We start from the raw sequence: 13,927 nt of genomic DNA, 5'->3' as shown, positions 1-13,927 counted from the left end.
AACGCTTGATTACATCCATTGAGCGATTGAATTAGCAGAACGAATGAAAAAAATGCATGAACGAATGGAGCGAGCGAGCACACAAAATCAACGCTCATAAAAATTGTACACATTGATTGAAATATCCAGTTGCAATGCGGCCAAAGCGATGACAATCGACGACACAGTCATTGTCGTCGTCGAAAACTATAGGATTTTATAAACAAAAATTGTTGTGTTTTTTTTTTTTACAAAACGGCAAACAAACAAATTCATAAAAATTGAAGCCCCATGAATTGGGGAATGGAAATGAAGTGAATTGAATGAAATGCTGGAGCGGAATGTGCGTCAAGCGAAGCGATGGCGACAAATGCCAGAGCAAATACAGCAGAGAGTGAATTGGTGACGAAATTGACCATAAAAATGTGTGTACACATCACTTGTTGAACGCGCGAGCGCTCATAAGCAACAGAGAGATCGGCATGTATACATTCGTAATGTGTTTCGTGTATATTTTTTTTCGGCTGAATTTGTGCGTCGTGCGATTCCCACGATTGGTTAATTGATTGTCTAAATTAGGTCTATTACTTTAAATTATCCAGAAGTGTATGTCCCATGTAACATTTTTTCGTCGCCAACTTGCCGTATACATCGACTGTGCTGGATTATTTCCGTCCGTGCAAACGATTGCCACAAAATGTTCTATGGGCGGTGAGTGAGTGTATGCGCGCGCGTTTCTCGAATTGACGCGGCAGAGTTCGTGTTCTTTGTTGTCGCATTTTATGAACCGCTTTTTATTCTTTTTTATTGGATTCACTTGTCACATTGGCATTATCTCGGGATCAACAGTATATTTCCCCACAAAATTCCATACAAAAATCACAATAATTCTTGGTCTTTTTTTTTTGTTCGTGCTAAATTTATATCTCGGCTTTAATAAAAGGCCACACAATGCATCCGAAGAGAAATCACAATAAATTCAATTTTAAAAAATTAACTGGCAGCGCAAATGATTTCCGTGCGCGCTCTCTCTCTCTCTCTCTCTCTTTCTTGCTGCAATCGCAATTTCAAAAATACACAATTTGATTTCGACATTGTTAGCAACAATTTGTTACTTGCTCATTGGTTCGTTCGTTGTGTTCGCAATTTATTTTTATTTTTCGATTGCTTTCTTCTAACAAGAGTTAATTTTATTTACTTCTTTTCTCTATTTACAACAGATTCCGGCAAATACCTATCGAAGTACGCGTCGTTCATGGAATGCAATCACGATCAATGTGCGATCGATAAGCTGCGCGAACATTTTCATTGTTTGGACATTTTGTGCATGAATGTCAACAAAGTGCTGTGCAAACGTGAAGAGGTTCTGCGGCATTTGAAATGGCACAAGAAACGCAACGAGAGTTTGACACACGGCTTTTTACGGTTCTCATCCACCGACGATTGCTCCATTCAATTCGGTGAATGCCAACACAACGGCAAACAAACTCATTATCACTGCTTGCAAGGCAATTGTGATAAGGTTTACATTAGTACTAGCGACGTGCAAATGCATTCGAATTATCATCGCAAAGATTCGGCCATCATGCAAGAAGGGTAAGTGGTTTTTCGAGAATTTTTCCAGAATTTTTTTTTTTTTTTGGGTTGAAATATTTTTCAAATTTGAAAACTCACTTAAAAACCATTGTTTATTACAATTGATATTAATTTTTTTCTCTCTCTTAACCCAAATCAGATTCCAACGCTTCCGTGCAACTGAAGAGTGTGCCGCTGATTTTTGTAGTTTTGCTGGTCAACGCACCACACATTTCCATTGTATTCGTGACAGCTGCAATTATACGTTCAAAAACAAAGCGGAAATGGGTACGAATTACTTCATTAGAATCTCGACTTCTTTTCCTGCATTTTTTCTTTTCAAAACTATAACTTTGAAAATCATTTCATTTTCTCTTTGCAGAAAAACATAAAACCTATCACATCAAAGACGAGCTGTTGGCTCGCGATGGTTTCAAGAAGTTCATGAAGAATGAGCCGTGTTCGTTCGATCGTTGTCGTTTTTCTCTGCAATGCAATCACATTCATTGCGTCCGTGACAATTGTTTCTACGTGTTGCACTCGAGTGGTCAGTTGCTGAGCCACAAGCGTAAGCATGAGCGTATGGATTCCGAGCAGGCTTATCAGCAGTTTAAAATGGCTCAAAAAAGTGATGGTTTGTTACCACATGACAATAATGATGTCGAAACGAGAGGATCAGAGGCGTCCGGCTCAAAAGGCTTGTCACACTTCCCCGGCGCATTGTCATCGCTTCTGACAAAATATGCTGAGAACGAGAATAAAATGGAATCATTGTTGAACACTGAATCCGTGGAAATCTTGCAGCAGCTTCAATTCCAAAAGCAAGCTCTGTTGCAGAGCCAAGCCAAAGCAGTCGCTGCTTCACTCATTGGCAAAGATGACGACATCAATTCCGATAACAACAATTATGATCCAATCGATTCGCCGCTACCAAAGTCATTCGTTCAAAATGCCAGCGCTTCGATCGGACGTAACATCACTTCGGCCGAATTAGACCAATTGAAACAGATTTATTCGGCCGCCGAAAATGCCAAGCAAAAACAAATCAACGCCTTACTTTTTGCACAGAACAATTTCAACAGTGCCGATCAATCGGAACCGCTTAATTTGAACTTAAAAAAAGACCCAAAGGACGTGAATGCTTCGCTGCTTTCGGCCGTCGTGCAAAAGATACAAGGCCAAAATATGCCGGCCAATTTGCAACAAATCACTTCCATCGATGGACTGTTCAACCGCAAACGCGGTCGTCCACCAAAGAATCGCGTCGTTGAAGTTTATGGCAATGTAAGTTCAGAGCGAAATACCAATTTTTGCATTAAAAAGACATGCTTTCTTCTAATTTTCCGCATTTTGTTTCCAAGGTTCAAACCCAAAATCGACCTCAAGCAATTTTCACCAGTTTTAAATTGGAGAAGAATGGCAAAGCATCGTCGCCGCTGCCATCCGAAAGTAGTTTCCGTGCGAAAACACCATTGAATCGAACGCCCGAGAATCACGGAGACGAAAGTAGTGCCTCAAAAGAGTCACCATCCAACTTCTCGATACATCGGCTCAACGATTCAGGTGGAAGTGGTAGCAGCGATCGCAAGCGTCGACTGTCATTTTCATCGTCACAATCGAATGACAATGAAAAGGTGTCGATAGTTCGCGCTGCTGGCACATTTTTCCCACAAAACTGCGACAATGACAGTGAATCATCGCCACCGTTGAGCTCACGGCGCAAATCAAAAGAGAGTGTTGATTACTCGAAAAAATGTTCAATTTCCAATTGCAATCAACCAAACGATTCGCACGTCCATTGTGACGATTGCTCCGAGGTAAATACATTTTCTGCATTTTCATTCAGATTGATTTTTCTTGCATGTAATTAAACCCTTTCATTTCTGCAGGTGTTCGATGACGAAACAAAATTGTTGGTGCATTCAGTGAAGCACAAGGCAAATGAGACGATTTCTGCTCCAGAGAGCGATCCATCTCAGGAATTGATGCAAAATTTCGCCAAACAAATGGCCAAGCAATCGGAAACGATGTTCAACATGGAATCGTTCATGAATCCGGCGGCCAGTGTCATCTCGAATTTAGCTTCTCTGAACCAAAATCAAATGGCGATGGGTGGTGAGGGATTCTCCTTCAACGACCAATTGTCCGCACAGATTCAAACACTGTGCCTGGCCCAGCTGGCACATCTCTATCAGAACAATCCAATGATGTCTCAACATTTGTATCCATTGCTTGGAGCCGTCGAACAAATGAAGCAGCAAGATGCACAGCGCATGTTCATGCCTCCAGTTGCCAATCCATTGCAAATAAACAATCCATTCGGTGCATTCGATTTGTCGAGCATCGCAGCGGTCAATGCAAACAAAAAACCAACCACTGCAGCTGCTGCCCTTGCGAATTCGGCCAAATTGCAACGACAAGTGCCAAAATTAGGCGGCAAAGTTGATACAAAAGCCAATAAGGGTGTATCGGCCAGTGATGTGGTGACGAATCGAAATGCAGGCAGTTTTAAGATTTTCAAAGACGAACCTATACCAAAAGGTTACCTGAAATTCAAATTCAACGAGGACTGCCGTTTTGCCCAGTGCGGTTACTCCAATTTACAAAGCCATTTTCACTGTTGTCGCACCGATTGCCACTACAGTTTCTGTGATAAGACACGCTTTGTGCAGCACACAGCCCGTCACGAACGCTTGGACAAATTGATGGGCGATGATTTTAAACAGTATCGAGCTAACATGAGCTGCGGCCACGATGATTGTGTTTACAAAAATAATTTGGGTAAGTGTGAATGAGTCTGTGTGGAACTCTTCATTTTCGGTCATTTCGTTTTGATTAATCGACATGTTCACTAACCAAATGTTCCCCCATTTCCACAGGCGCAAACAATAAATCGTCACATTTCCATTGTCTAAAATGTGATTTCATATGCTCGGATACCAATAAAGTTGTGGCCCATCGACGTCATCACAGTAAATTGGAGTACATTCGAACCGCTGGCTTCAGAAAAGTGGCCAACAACGAGCCATGCACAGTGCATTCAAAGAAACCGTCCAGCGAAAATGGCGATGAGAACGTAAATAGCGACGGTGAACCAGGCGATGAGAGCAATGCAACCGAATGCATCTACAGCATGAAACAAACCCATTACCATTGTCTGGTTTGCGATTGTTCAGTGCTTAGTCGAGCTCAGCTCAGCTCACATCAACACAAATAGAATTCGGGCGACCCACAATACCACAGCATTCAGATAGGTCTATATTTTAATTTGAACATACCTCAATTCGCATTCTTGTGCAAAGCAACAATCGAATGACGACTGCATTGATAGCTATCGCAACTGAATACAGCAAATATCCTATAAATAAACTTAAAACTCGGAAAATCTCGACTCATTTGCATATTTTCCAGTGCAATCATGTCATTTCAAAGCCAAATGAACAATGCAACGCTTCTATTTTTTGTCCTCCGAAAGATCAATAGAACAACGAAATGTGTAAATGTGTCGAGATTTTCACGTAAATTACGGCAACTTTCCCTACGAAGTAGACGAGCAACCAGTTCAAAAAAAATAATAATTACGCGATCGATGCATCCTTTTAAAGTAGAAATCATACACATATTAGAACATACACAATTGGTCTAAAGTAATTTATTGATCTATAAGCAAATAAAAAATTGATAATTTTTCTATAAGTCGTGCTTAGAGGCGACATTTTTGTACGAAATTAATAAAGAGATTTAATTTTAGTACGCAACAAAATGTGACTTCTTCTTTTCAATGGGAATAAACTTAGTGAAAAATAATTTTTTATCAAGGATAAATTGCGCGTGTTTCTGTGATAAAATGTAAGTCAACGACATCTGTTGAAGAAAAAAAAAAAAACGATGAATAAGTACGAGAATAAGCCAAATCATCATGCTCACATGATTCATAGGAAAGTATTGAACGGTAATGAAAAATAAGTTAAATGTGAAGACTAAACGATTTTTCGTCAACATTCGTTGTGTTTTTTAAGTCTTTGGATTTGTGACTTTTTTTTATTGTTGTTCTGGATGAAGTCAACACTTCAATACAATATATCTCTTATCTTCTAAAAATTTAAAACACTTTATAAATTCTACACATTATAATAGAATTCATATGAATATTTCTTTTGTTGGATAAAAAAAAAAAAATCATGAATTTGTTTGCAAAAACATTGCAACTCATATTTCTTTAGTAATTCTGTGTCATTCAAACATGTATTTTAAGATTGCTGAGCATCTCAGCATTTCGTAAGGCACGGATATATCCGAGCATATCGACGACGCATACAGTGACGTACGTTGCTACGCGCAGCCGCAACGACTCGACCGGAATGTGTATGTTGTTGCTGCGTGCAGCCACATCAACTGAACACACTTCGGTCGAGTCGTTGCGGCTGCACGTAGCAACACACGCCACTGTATTATACAGTATGCGTCGTCGATATGCTCAGATATATCCGTGCCTTACGAAATGCTGAGATGCTTAGTAATCTTAAAACACATGTTTGGTGTCATTTTTATTTAAATTCAGTAAAAAAATCATTTTATTTTGAGTTAACATGGAAATGATATTTTTCTCAGATCTTAAATTACCACATTGTTATATTCTGTTGAAGCTCATCGCTTCAATCCAACCAGTTGAAGAGGTGTCAGAGCCTGTATGGGTTGGAATTCGATAAAATTGAATGGTAAGGTCATCCGCTAAATCGACTATTGGTCTCCATGATCCATGATAATATAGATTACCAACACCCCTACTCATCACTGCGAAACGAATTTCATACATGGTGTGCGCTTTGATCATAATCGGTTGCGTTAACATTACTCGCAGCCTATTTGTAGCATCCCATGTTTTTATTTGACCTTCGTACAAAAGTTTCTTTGATGAATCGCTGCTGATTTCTGATAATGTAACATTTATAGCATTGTTCTGTTTATCAATATAGCTCATATTGTTGGTTTCAGCAGAGAAAATATCACCCAATAGTAGCGTTTGATTTGATTTGAACCAAACAATTTCTAATTCCTTGAGGTAGCTTATTTGGGCATCGGCCGCTTGTCGTCGACACAATGTAATGCCATTTTTATTCCATTTGTAAACTCGAGGATTTTGTTTGAATATTTTCGGTTCATATACTTTTGCTGTTAAAGTAAACACGATATCCTTGAATTCATCCGGAGTGAAGAGTCCATCGTTTGACATTTGAATGGCGGAGAATTCTTCAATTGTCATTGAACTGAATCGAATCGACTGTAAACAATCACCAAGTGGGATTCTCAAATTCAACGCTTTCGTTGCATCCAAGCCGTTTTGTTTGCATGCTTGTATGGCCCACGCCAAACAGGCTTCAAATACGTTGGTTTCCTTGCAAGTCAAATCCAGTTCCAGAATGCGTTTTAGAATATTTTTATCACAACGTTGAAATGCATCAGTAGCAAAGATTTTCTTTGGCAATCTAGCAATTTGTTCCTCACAAATCTCGATTAGCTCATCTTTTTTGACATTCACGGCTAACTGATACACCCAGCACAGGTTATCTATTGTCAGTTGTGTTTTAAGGAAGATAACACAAGATTTGATATATTCGAGAATGTCGTATTTATCGGCCAACCGAACAACTGTCTCAATATTCTCCATGTTCAGCGTCACTTCACCCATATAGAAAAATTGGAGAAACTCCTTGAACGCATCGGCGTCTGAATCTTCAATTTTAACTTCATTTCCCTCCTTCAACGATCCGTAGAACATCGTATGAAATACCGGACTCAGCGCTGCTAATATTACTTTGTTTGCTGGAACTCTTTGCACATCATCAACGAATTTGAACACGAAATGAACGTCGGCTATTTCTTCATTCAGATACATCTTCGCGATTAACTCCGATGCAGCGACACTTTTCAACACGTTTGCCATTTTATGTCACAAAGAATAGAGTTTTAGATCAAATCTATCAAATATATGGACACTAAACTGAAACTTCAAATATTATTTTACTGAATATTTTATGGTTTTATATTAATAATGCGGTCTGTTTACTTAGTAATAGTTAGATTCAGTATTCTAACGAAGAACAAGCGTGAATCGACTGTATATATGTTTGGTCCATCGAAAAATGTGGTGGTGAACACAAGTATAGTTTATAGAACCAAGGAAAAATAACTGAACACAAAGCATCACTTGTGTGTGCACTGTGCATGCTTTTACCGATCATATCGCATGAGCGATATAAAAAAAACACTCACCCGTCAATTATGTGCGCATTTTGGCTCCATATCTTTGTTTACTTCATTCTGAATAACATACGTTCGCTGTTCGAGAATTTGTGATAAACAAGCAAGTTGAGTGATAAGCTTCATGCTCAACACAGTTTAATATGTTGCTTGAATAAAACCAATATTTCATTTCCATATTTCCTTACATCAGTGTATGTATATTCTTTTGTCTTTTGAGTCATAAGTATATTCAAAATGTTACTGTAGTTTCTCTAGATAATGTGTTATCACATTAAAAATAGGAATAAATGATGAATCAATGAAAATCGTCATTAAGAACTTGATATTACACAAAATAAATCCTCATCGTTCCCTTCGACTCATCAAACTAATTTGGTGATTTTTTTTTCTATTGGTGTCCTAGTCCACCACTTATGCATTTACTATTTTCAATCATTATTGCGGACGTCAGCACTTGAAATCTTCAAAAACACATTCATTCAAAACAAATTTTCTCTTCGATAGCATTTTGACTACTCAAATACAGAATTATCAAGGATAATAAATCCGGGCTTATGTTTTGTGAATTAAATGGAAGTCAACGACATCTATTGAAAACTTTTGCAAATTTGGAATGAAAAAGTATTAAGCACATGAGGACGATAGAATCTTTTTTTGAATTTCGTCGACAGAGCAATACTCTGGGTATTTGAATGAATTTTTCGTCAAATTGAAAACGGTTCATGAAAATGATATGATTTTTGATCGATTTTTTTTTTCGAAAATCAGATAAAATAGCAATAAAACGTATCACATTGAGTAAATTTTTTTTATTGTTCAGAGTGACAATAAGGCCTTTGACTGGTATTTGTTTTATTGAGTTCAATTGTTTTTTTATAATACATTCATTTTTTTCTTGTTTTATACTCTTTTTTGAAATTCAAATTTTTTGGACGATCAAATTAGAAATCTATCCGCTCAAAAGGTTGTCATAGTCCAGGGTTAGGTAAATGTCTTCTTAGATGAATGAACCTTTATTTAACACATAATGTTTGCTGATTTCTTCGAGTTTCATCACTTCAAATCAAATTGATATCAAATAATCGATGAGTCGAATTCTCAAATGCACCAATTGAGTTCTATCTAGGGTTCGAGGTTTTGGATTTTAAATCAAAATCAACGAATCAAATAATTTGATTTGTAGCGATCAGAGCAAATCAATTTATTTGAATTTTTGAAACTTCTATCCAAATGTTCTGGATGATGCATGTATATCTCTGGGCCCTATCGAACATCTATCAAATACATTTATTTCCTCACACATCAATCTCAGCTTCAAAACATCGTTCAAATACAGAATAATTACATTTTTGAGATAGATGTTTCAAATGTGTGTATGTGAACGACTCAATGTCTGATTTTCTTACCTTCACAAAACTGAATGCATCACTTCTTTCATAAAAAGCTCATGTGAATAACCCTTTTGATATGCAAAAAATTAAACCCAATGTATATTACTCCGACAATTTGGTCACATTTTTATTCAAATTAGGTAAAAAAAAATAGTTTTATTTTGCGTTTACATGGAATCGGATTTTGAATTTTTCTTCAATTGACATTATTTTAAAATCTGTTGAAGCTCAATGATTGAATCCAACCAGATGAAGACGTATCATAGTTCGTAAGAGATGGATTTCGATGAAATTGAATTTTAAGTCCGCCTGAAAATTCAACCGTTGGCTTCCATCCACCGTAATAACTCATAGAACCAACTCCCACGAGCACTGCGAAACTAATTTCATACATAATCTGCGGTTTGATCATAACCGGGTGCGTTAACACCACTTTCAGTCTATCATGATGATTAGTTGGTTCCCATGTCCTTGATGAACCCTCATACAAAACTTTTTTTGAAGAATCGCTGCTTATTTCTGCGATTGTTACGTTTACAGCATTGAATTGTTTCATTAATGGATAACTACTTATACCTATTGTTGAAGTAGAATGAATTTCTCCCAATAGTAGTGTTTGATTTGATGTAAACCAGACGACTTCTGATCTCTTCAGACTGGTTGATGAGCGGTCCAAAAATTGTCGATCACACTTCAAAATGTCATTTTTATTCCATTTATAAACTCGAGGATTTTGTTTGAATATTTTCGGTTCATATCCTTTCACTGTTAAATTAAGCGTTATATCCATTAATTCATCCGGAGTGAAGAATCCATTGTTTGACATTTCAATAGCGGAAAACTCCTCAATTGTCATCAACCCAAATTGAATTGACTGTAAACAATCGCCGAGTTGAGATCTCAAATTCGCCGCTTTTGCTCCATCCAAGTCATCTTTTTCACACGCGTGTTTGGCCCACGTCAAACAGGCTTCAAATACGTTGGTTTCCTTGCATCTCAAGCCCAATTCCAGAATGCTCTGCAGAGTACTTTTGTCACAACGTTGAAATGTATCGGTAGCAAAGATTTTCTTCGGCGATCTGGCAATTTTATCCTCACAGAACTCGATCAGCTCATCATTTTTGACATTCATAGCCAACTGATAGCCCCAGCACATGTTGTCCAGTTTCAGTTGAGTTTTGAGAAATACGGCACCAGCATTCACATATTCGAGAACATCGTATTTGTCGGCCAAACGAACAATGGTCTCAATATTCTCCATGTTAAGCGTCACTTCGCCCAGATAGAAAAACTGGAGAAACTCCTTGAATGCATCGACGTCTGCATCTTCAATTTTAACTTCGTTTCGTTCCTTCAACGATCCGTAGAACATCGTATGGAATACCGGGCTTAGAGTTGCCAATATTAATTTATGTGCTGGCACTTTTTGGACATCATCATCGAATTCGAATACGAAATGAACGTCGGCTAATTGTTCGTTGAGATACATCTTTGTAATCTTTGTAATAAACTCCGATGCAGTGGTATTTTTCAGAACGTTTGCCATTTCCACAGTACTAAATGTCACAAATGAAAGAGTTTTGAATCAAATATATCGAATAAAAGGAATTTAATTTGTATTTGGTTTGTAAGAAAACTGAAAGTTCAACTTTTAATTACTGTCGTTATTGTTTTCAAAATGAATCTTGTATGCGATATTTGAACAGAGCTGTTGACTCAAAGATGGCAAACAGAATATGCCGCTTGATAGCGTTTAAAATCGAACATCTATTGGTCAACACAATGAGCTTTCTTTTCTGTTTGCAAAAATAACAGTTGTTAGTCACTCAAACGTTTGGAAATGAATGATTTCTTCTAACATCTCGATAATTTCATTTGCTGGAAAGTGAAAAAGTCATTAGACCTTCGGATGATCAAATGTATGTGTATGGGTTCATGCTTTTGGTCCTGCTCCTTTAATGCGCACAATGGAAAAGAGACAGAAAATAAAAACAAAGCAAACACATGCAAAATAAAGCCGATTATATCGCATGCAGACTCTTCTGCATTAGTCTCTACTAATTGCATTTTTTTAAAAATGATTTTTGAATGTGTGTTGGTAAACTGGACGAATTTTATGTGATTTTTTCTGTTTCTTCGGGGGAATTTTTCCTTTCTTGTGATTCTTTTAAACATGGCCTGAATATGTGCAGTCTAAAAATGATGCTTCAAACTATGCAAAAAGCAAAAAACGAGATTTTTTCTTTGAAAACTTAAATGATTTGTATATTCCATGGATATTTTACTTTGAAAATTTTGCATATTATTTCCAGGCAAATATCAAATACTTGGCATTTCTTCGTGGCGCGTTCAACTATTATTTTACATGAATATTTTATTTTATGTTCTTATTATGGTTTTATTGAAACTGTGTTTTTCCATTCTATTTTCTATTTCCATTGAGTAGTAGTAGCATCCATTGGATAATCGGACTCTCAAGCTTGATACATAAATTGGAAGTCAAACAAAATTGGTTGTAGGAGAGTGAATTTTAGCTGGTGGATGTGAACACCATCCCATATTTTCGGTATGCCTTCATTAAGATCTTTCGCGACATAGTTGATTGAAATACATGGTTTTCACTTTCGCTGATAACGACTTTTACCACAGCTCCAATAGATGAACCAATGGGTTTTTGTGCGATGTGAATTCGCCCGCCCCCCCCCGCTAACATCGCGAAACATAGGCAGCATATGCTGTGAAATATCCCACTTGATATTTTGAGAATTTAAATTAAAAATATTTGGTTCGTATTTATTGATGTTGATTAAAGAAATGATGTCATTAAATTCCTCTGAGTTGAATGAGCCTTCATTTAAAATGTAGTGTTTGCTGATTTGTTCGACTTTTATCACTTCAAATCGAATTGATTGAAGTTAATAATCGTCAATTGTAGTTCCCAAATCCACTGGCTTAAGCTCCATCTAAATTATTTTGTTCATGCATCTGGCCCAGGTTAAACCGGTATTAAATGCCTAAATTTGCTAGCACATAAGACTCATATCCAAAATTTGCTGCAGTGTACTCTTGTCACATCGTTTGAATAGAGACTAATTAAATTTTTTAAAGTTTATATGTGAACAATTCAATGTGTGATTTTCTTACCTTCCCAAAATTGAATGCATCAGTAGCTTCATATGGAATTCATGTGAATAATGATATACAACAAATTAAAATCCAATGTGTTTTGATCTGACAATTCTGTCACATTTTTATTCAAATTAGGTAAAAGAAATAATTCTATTTTGCGTTCACATGGAATCGGATACTTTTTTTTTTTTCATTCAATCAACACAATTTTATAATCTGTTGAAGCTCAAAGATCGAATCCAACCACATGAAAACGTATCATAGTCCATATGAAATGGATTTCGATGGAATTGAATTTTAAGTCCGTCTGACAGTTCAACCGTTGGCTCCCATTCACCGTCATAACTGAAAGAACTAACATCGATGAGTACTGAAAAATGGATTTCATACATAATCTGCGGTTTGATCATAATCGGTTGCCGTAACACCACTTTCAATCGGTATTGATTAGATGGCGAATGAAAATCCCATGTTCTTGATGTGCCCTCATACAAAACTTTCTTTGAAGAATCGCTGCCGATTTCGGCGATCGTTACATTTACAGCATCGATTTGTTGATAATCCAAATTATGTTGATTAAAATTATGATGATTAAAATTACGATGATTATATTTATTGTTCGTACCGTTTGTGGAAGCGGAATAAATTTCTCCCAAGAGTACCATTCGATTTGATGTGAACCAAACGGATTCTGAACTCTTGAGCCTCTTTGCTGAGTCCCTGTCTGAAATTCGTCGATCACACTTCAAAATGTCACTTTCATTCCATTTGTAAAGTCGAGAATTTTGTTTGAATATCTTCGGTTCATATGCTTTCGCTGTTAAAGTAAACATGATATCCTTGAATTCATCCGGAGTGAAGAGTCCATCGTTTGACATTTCAATAGCGGAGAATTCTTCAATTGTCATTGCGCTGAATCGAATTGAGCGTAAAGAGTCACCAAGTTGAAATCTCAAATTCGCCGCTTGCGTCGCATCCAACTCATCTTTCTCACACGCATGTTTGGCCCACGTCAAACAGGCTTCAAATACGTTGATTTCCTTGCATGTCAAGTCCAGTTCTAGAATGCGTTTTAGAATATTTTTATCACAACGTTGAAATGCATCAGTAGCAAAGATTTTCTTCGGCGATCTGGCAATTTGTTCCTCACAGAACTCGATCAGCTCATCATTTTTGAGATTCACGGCTAATTGATAGCCCCAGAACATGTTGTCCAGTTTCAGTTGAGTTTTGAGAAATACGGCACAAGCATTCACATATTCGAGAACATCGTATTTGTCGGCCAAACGAACAATGGTCTCAATATTCTCCATGTTAAGCGTCACTTCGCCCAGATAGAAAAACTGGAGAAACTCCTTGAATGCATTGGCGTCTGCATCTTCAATTTTAACTTCGTTTCCCTCCTTCAACGATCCGTAGAACATCGTATGGAATACCGGGCTAAGAGATGCCAATATCAATTTATGTGCTGGTACTTTTTGGACATCATCATCGAATTCGAATACGAAATGGACGTCGGCTAACTGTTCGTTGAGATATATTTTTGCGATCAATTCTGAAGCAGCAGAACTTTTCAACACGTTTGCCAT

At 37.2% G+C, this 13,927-nt stretch overlaps 4 protein-coding genes across 6 annotated transcripts in view; 1 reads left to right on the top strand and 3 right to left on the bottom strand.

Annotated features, from left to right (window-relative positions):
• LOC129576294 (uncharacterized) overlaps window positions 1-5,317 on the top strand; it is a 47,951-nt gene extending 42,634 nt beyond the window's left edge. For all 3 annotated transcript variants that reach the window (XM_055461138.1, XM_055461137.1, XM_055461139.1), the window contains 6 exons: window positions 1,200-1,575; window positions 1,715-1,842; window positions 1,937-2,838; window positions 2,916-3,371; window positions 3,444-4,335; window positions 4,434-5,317. In XM_055461138.1, coding sequence (XP_055317113.1) covers window positions 1,200-1,575; window positions 1,715-1,842; window positions 1,937-2,838; window positions 2,916-3,371; window positions 3,444-4,335; window positions 4,434-4,771 — 3,092 coding nt within the window. In that variant the 3' untranslated portion in view covers window positions 4,772-5,317. The remainder of the gene's footprint in view (window positions 1-1,199; window positions 1,576-1,714; window positions 1,843-1,936; window positions 2,839-2,915; window positions 3,372-3,443; window positions 4,336-4,433) is intronic.
• Window positions 5,318-5,548: 231 nt separating this feature from the next.
• On the bottom strand, window positions 5,549-7,716 carry LOC129576293 (BTB/POZ domain-containing protein 6-B-like). The gene is made up of 2 exons (XM_055461136.1): window positions 7,622-7,716; window positions 5,549-7,555 (listed from the first exon to the last, which is right to left on the bottom strand). The coding sequence occupies exon 2, from the start codon at window positions 7,496-7,498 to the stop codon at window positions 6,185-6,187; it is 1,314 nt and encodes a 437-aa protein (XP_055317111.1). The 5' UTR covers window positions 7,499-7,555; window positions 7,622-7,716; the 3' UTR covers window positions 5,549-6,184.
• A 1,704-nt stretch (window positions 7,717-9,420) lies between these two features.
• LOC129576232 (BTB/POZ domain-containing protein 6-B-like) lies at window positions 9,421-10,755 on the bottom strand. The gene has a single exon (XM_055460940.1). The coding sequence runs from the start codon at window positions 10,753-10,755 to the stop codon at window positions 9,421-9,423; it is 1,335 nt and encodes a 444-aa protein (XP_055316915.1).
• A 1,792-nt stretch (window positions 10,756-12,547) lies between these two features.
• Window positions 12,548-13,927, bottom strand: LOC129576230 (BTB/POZ domain-containing protein 6-B-like). Its single transcript, XM_055460939.1, has one exon. The coding sequence runs from the start codon at window positions 13,925-13,927 to the stop codon at window positions 12,548-12,550; it is 1,380 nt and encodes a 459-aa protein (XP_055316914.1).

This window comes from Sitodiplosis mosellana, unplaced genomic scaffold (assembly GCF_009176505.1).
Source record: "Sitodiplosis mosellana isolate CC-2019 unplaced genomic scaffold, AAFC_SMos_1.0 Smas_scaffold_6181, whole genome shotgun sequence".
Taxonomy (NCBI): domain Eukaryota; kingdom Metazoa; phylum Arthropoda; class Insecta; order Diptera; family Cecidomyiidae; genus Sitodiplosis; species Sitodiplosis mosellana.
This window is presented reverse-complemented; position numbering and strand designations above follow the sequence as displayed.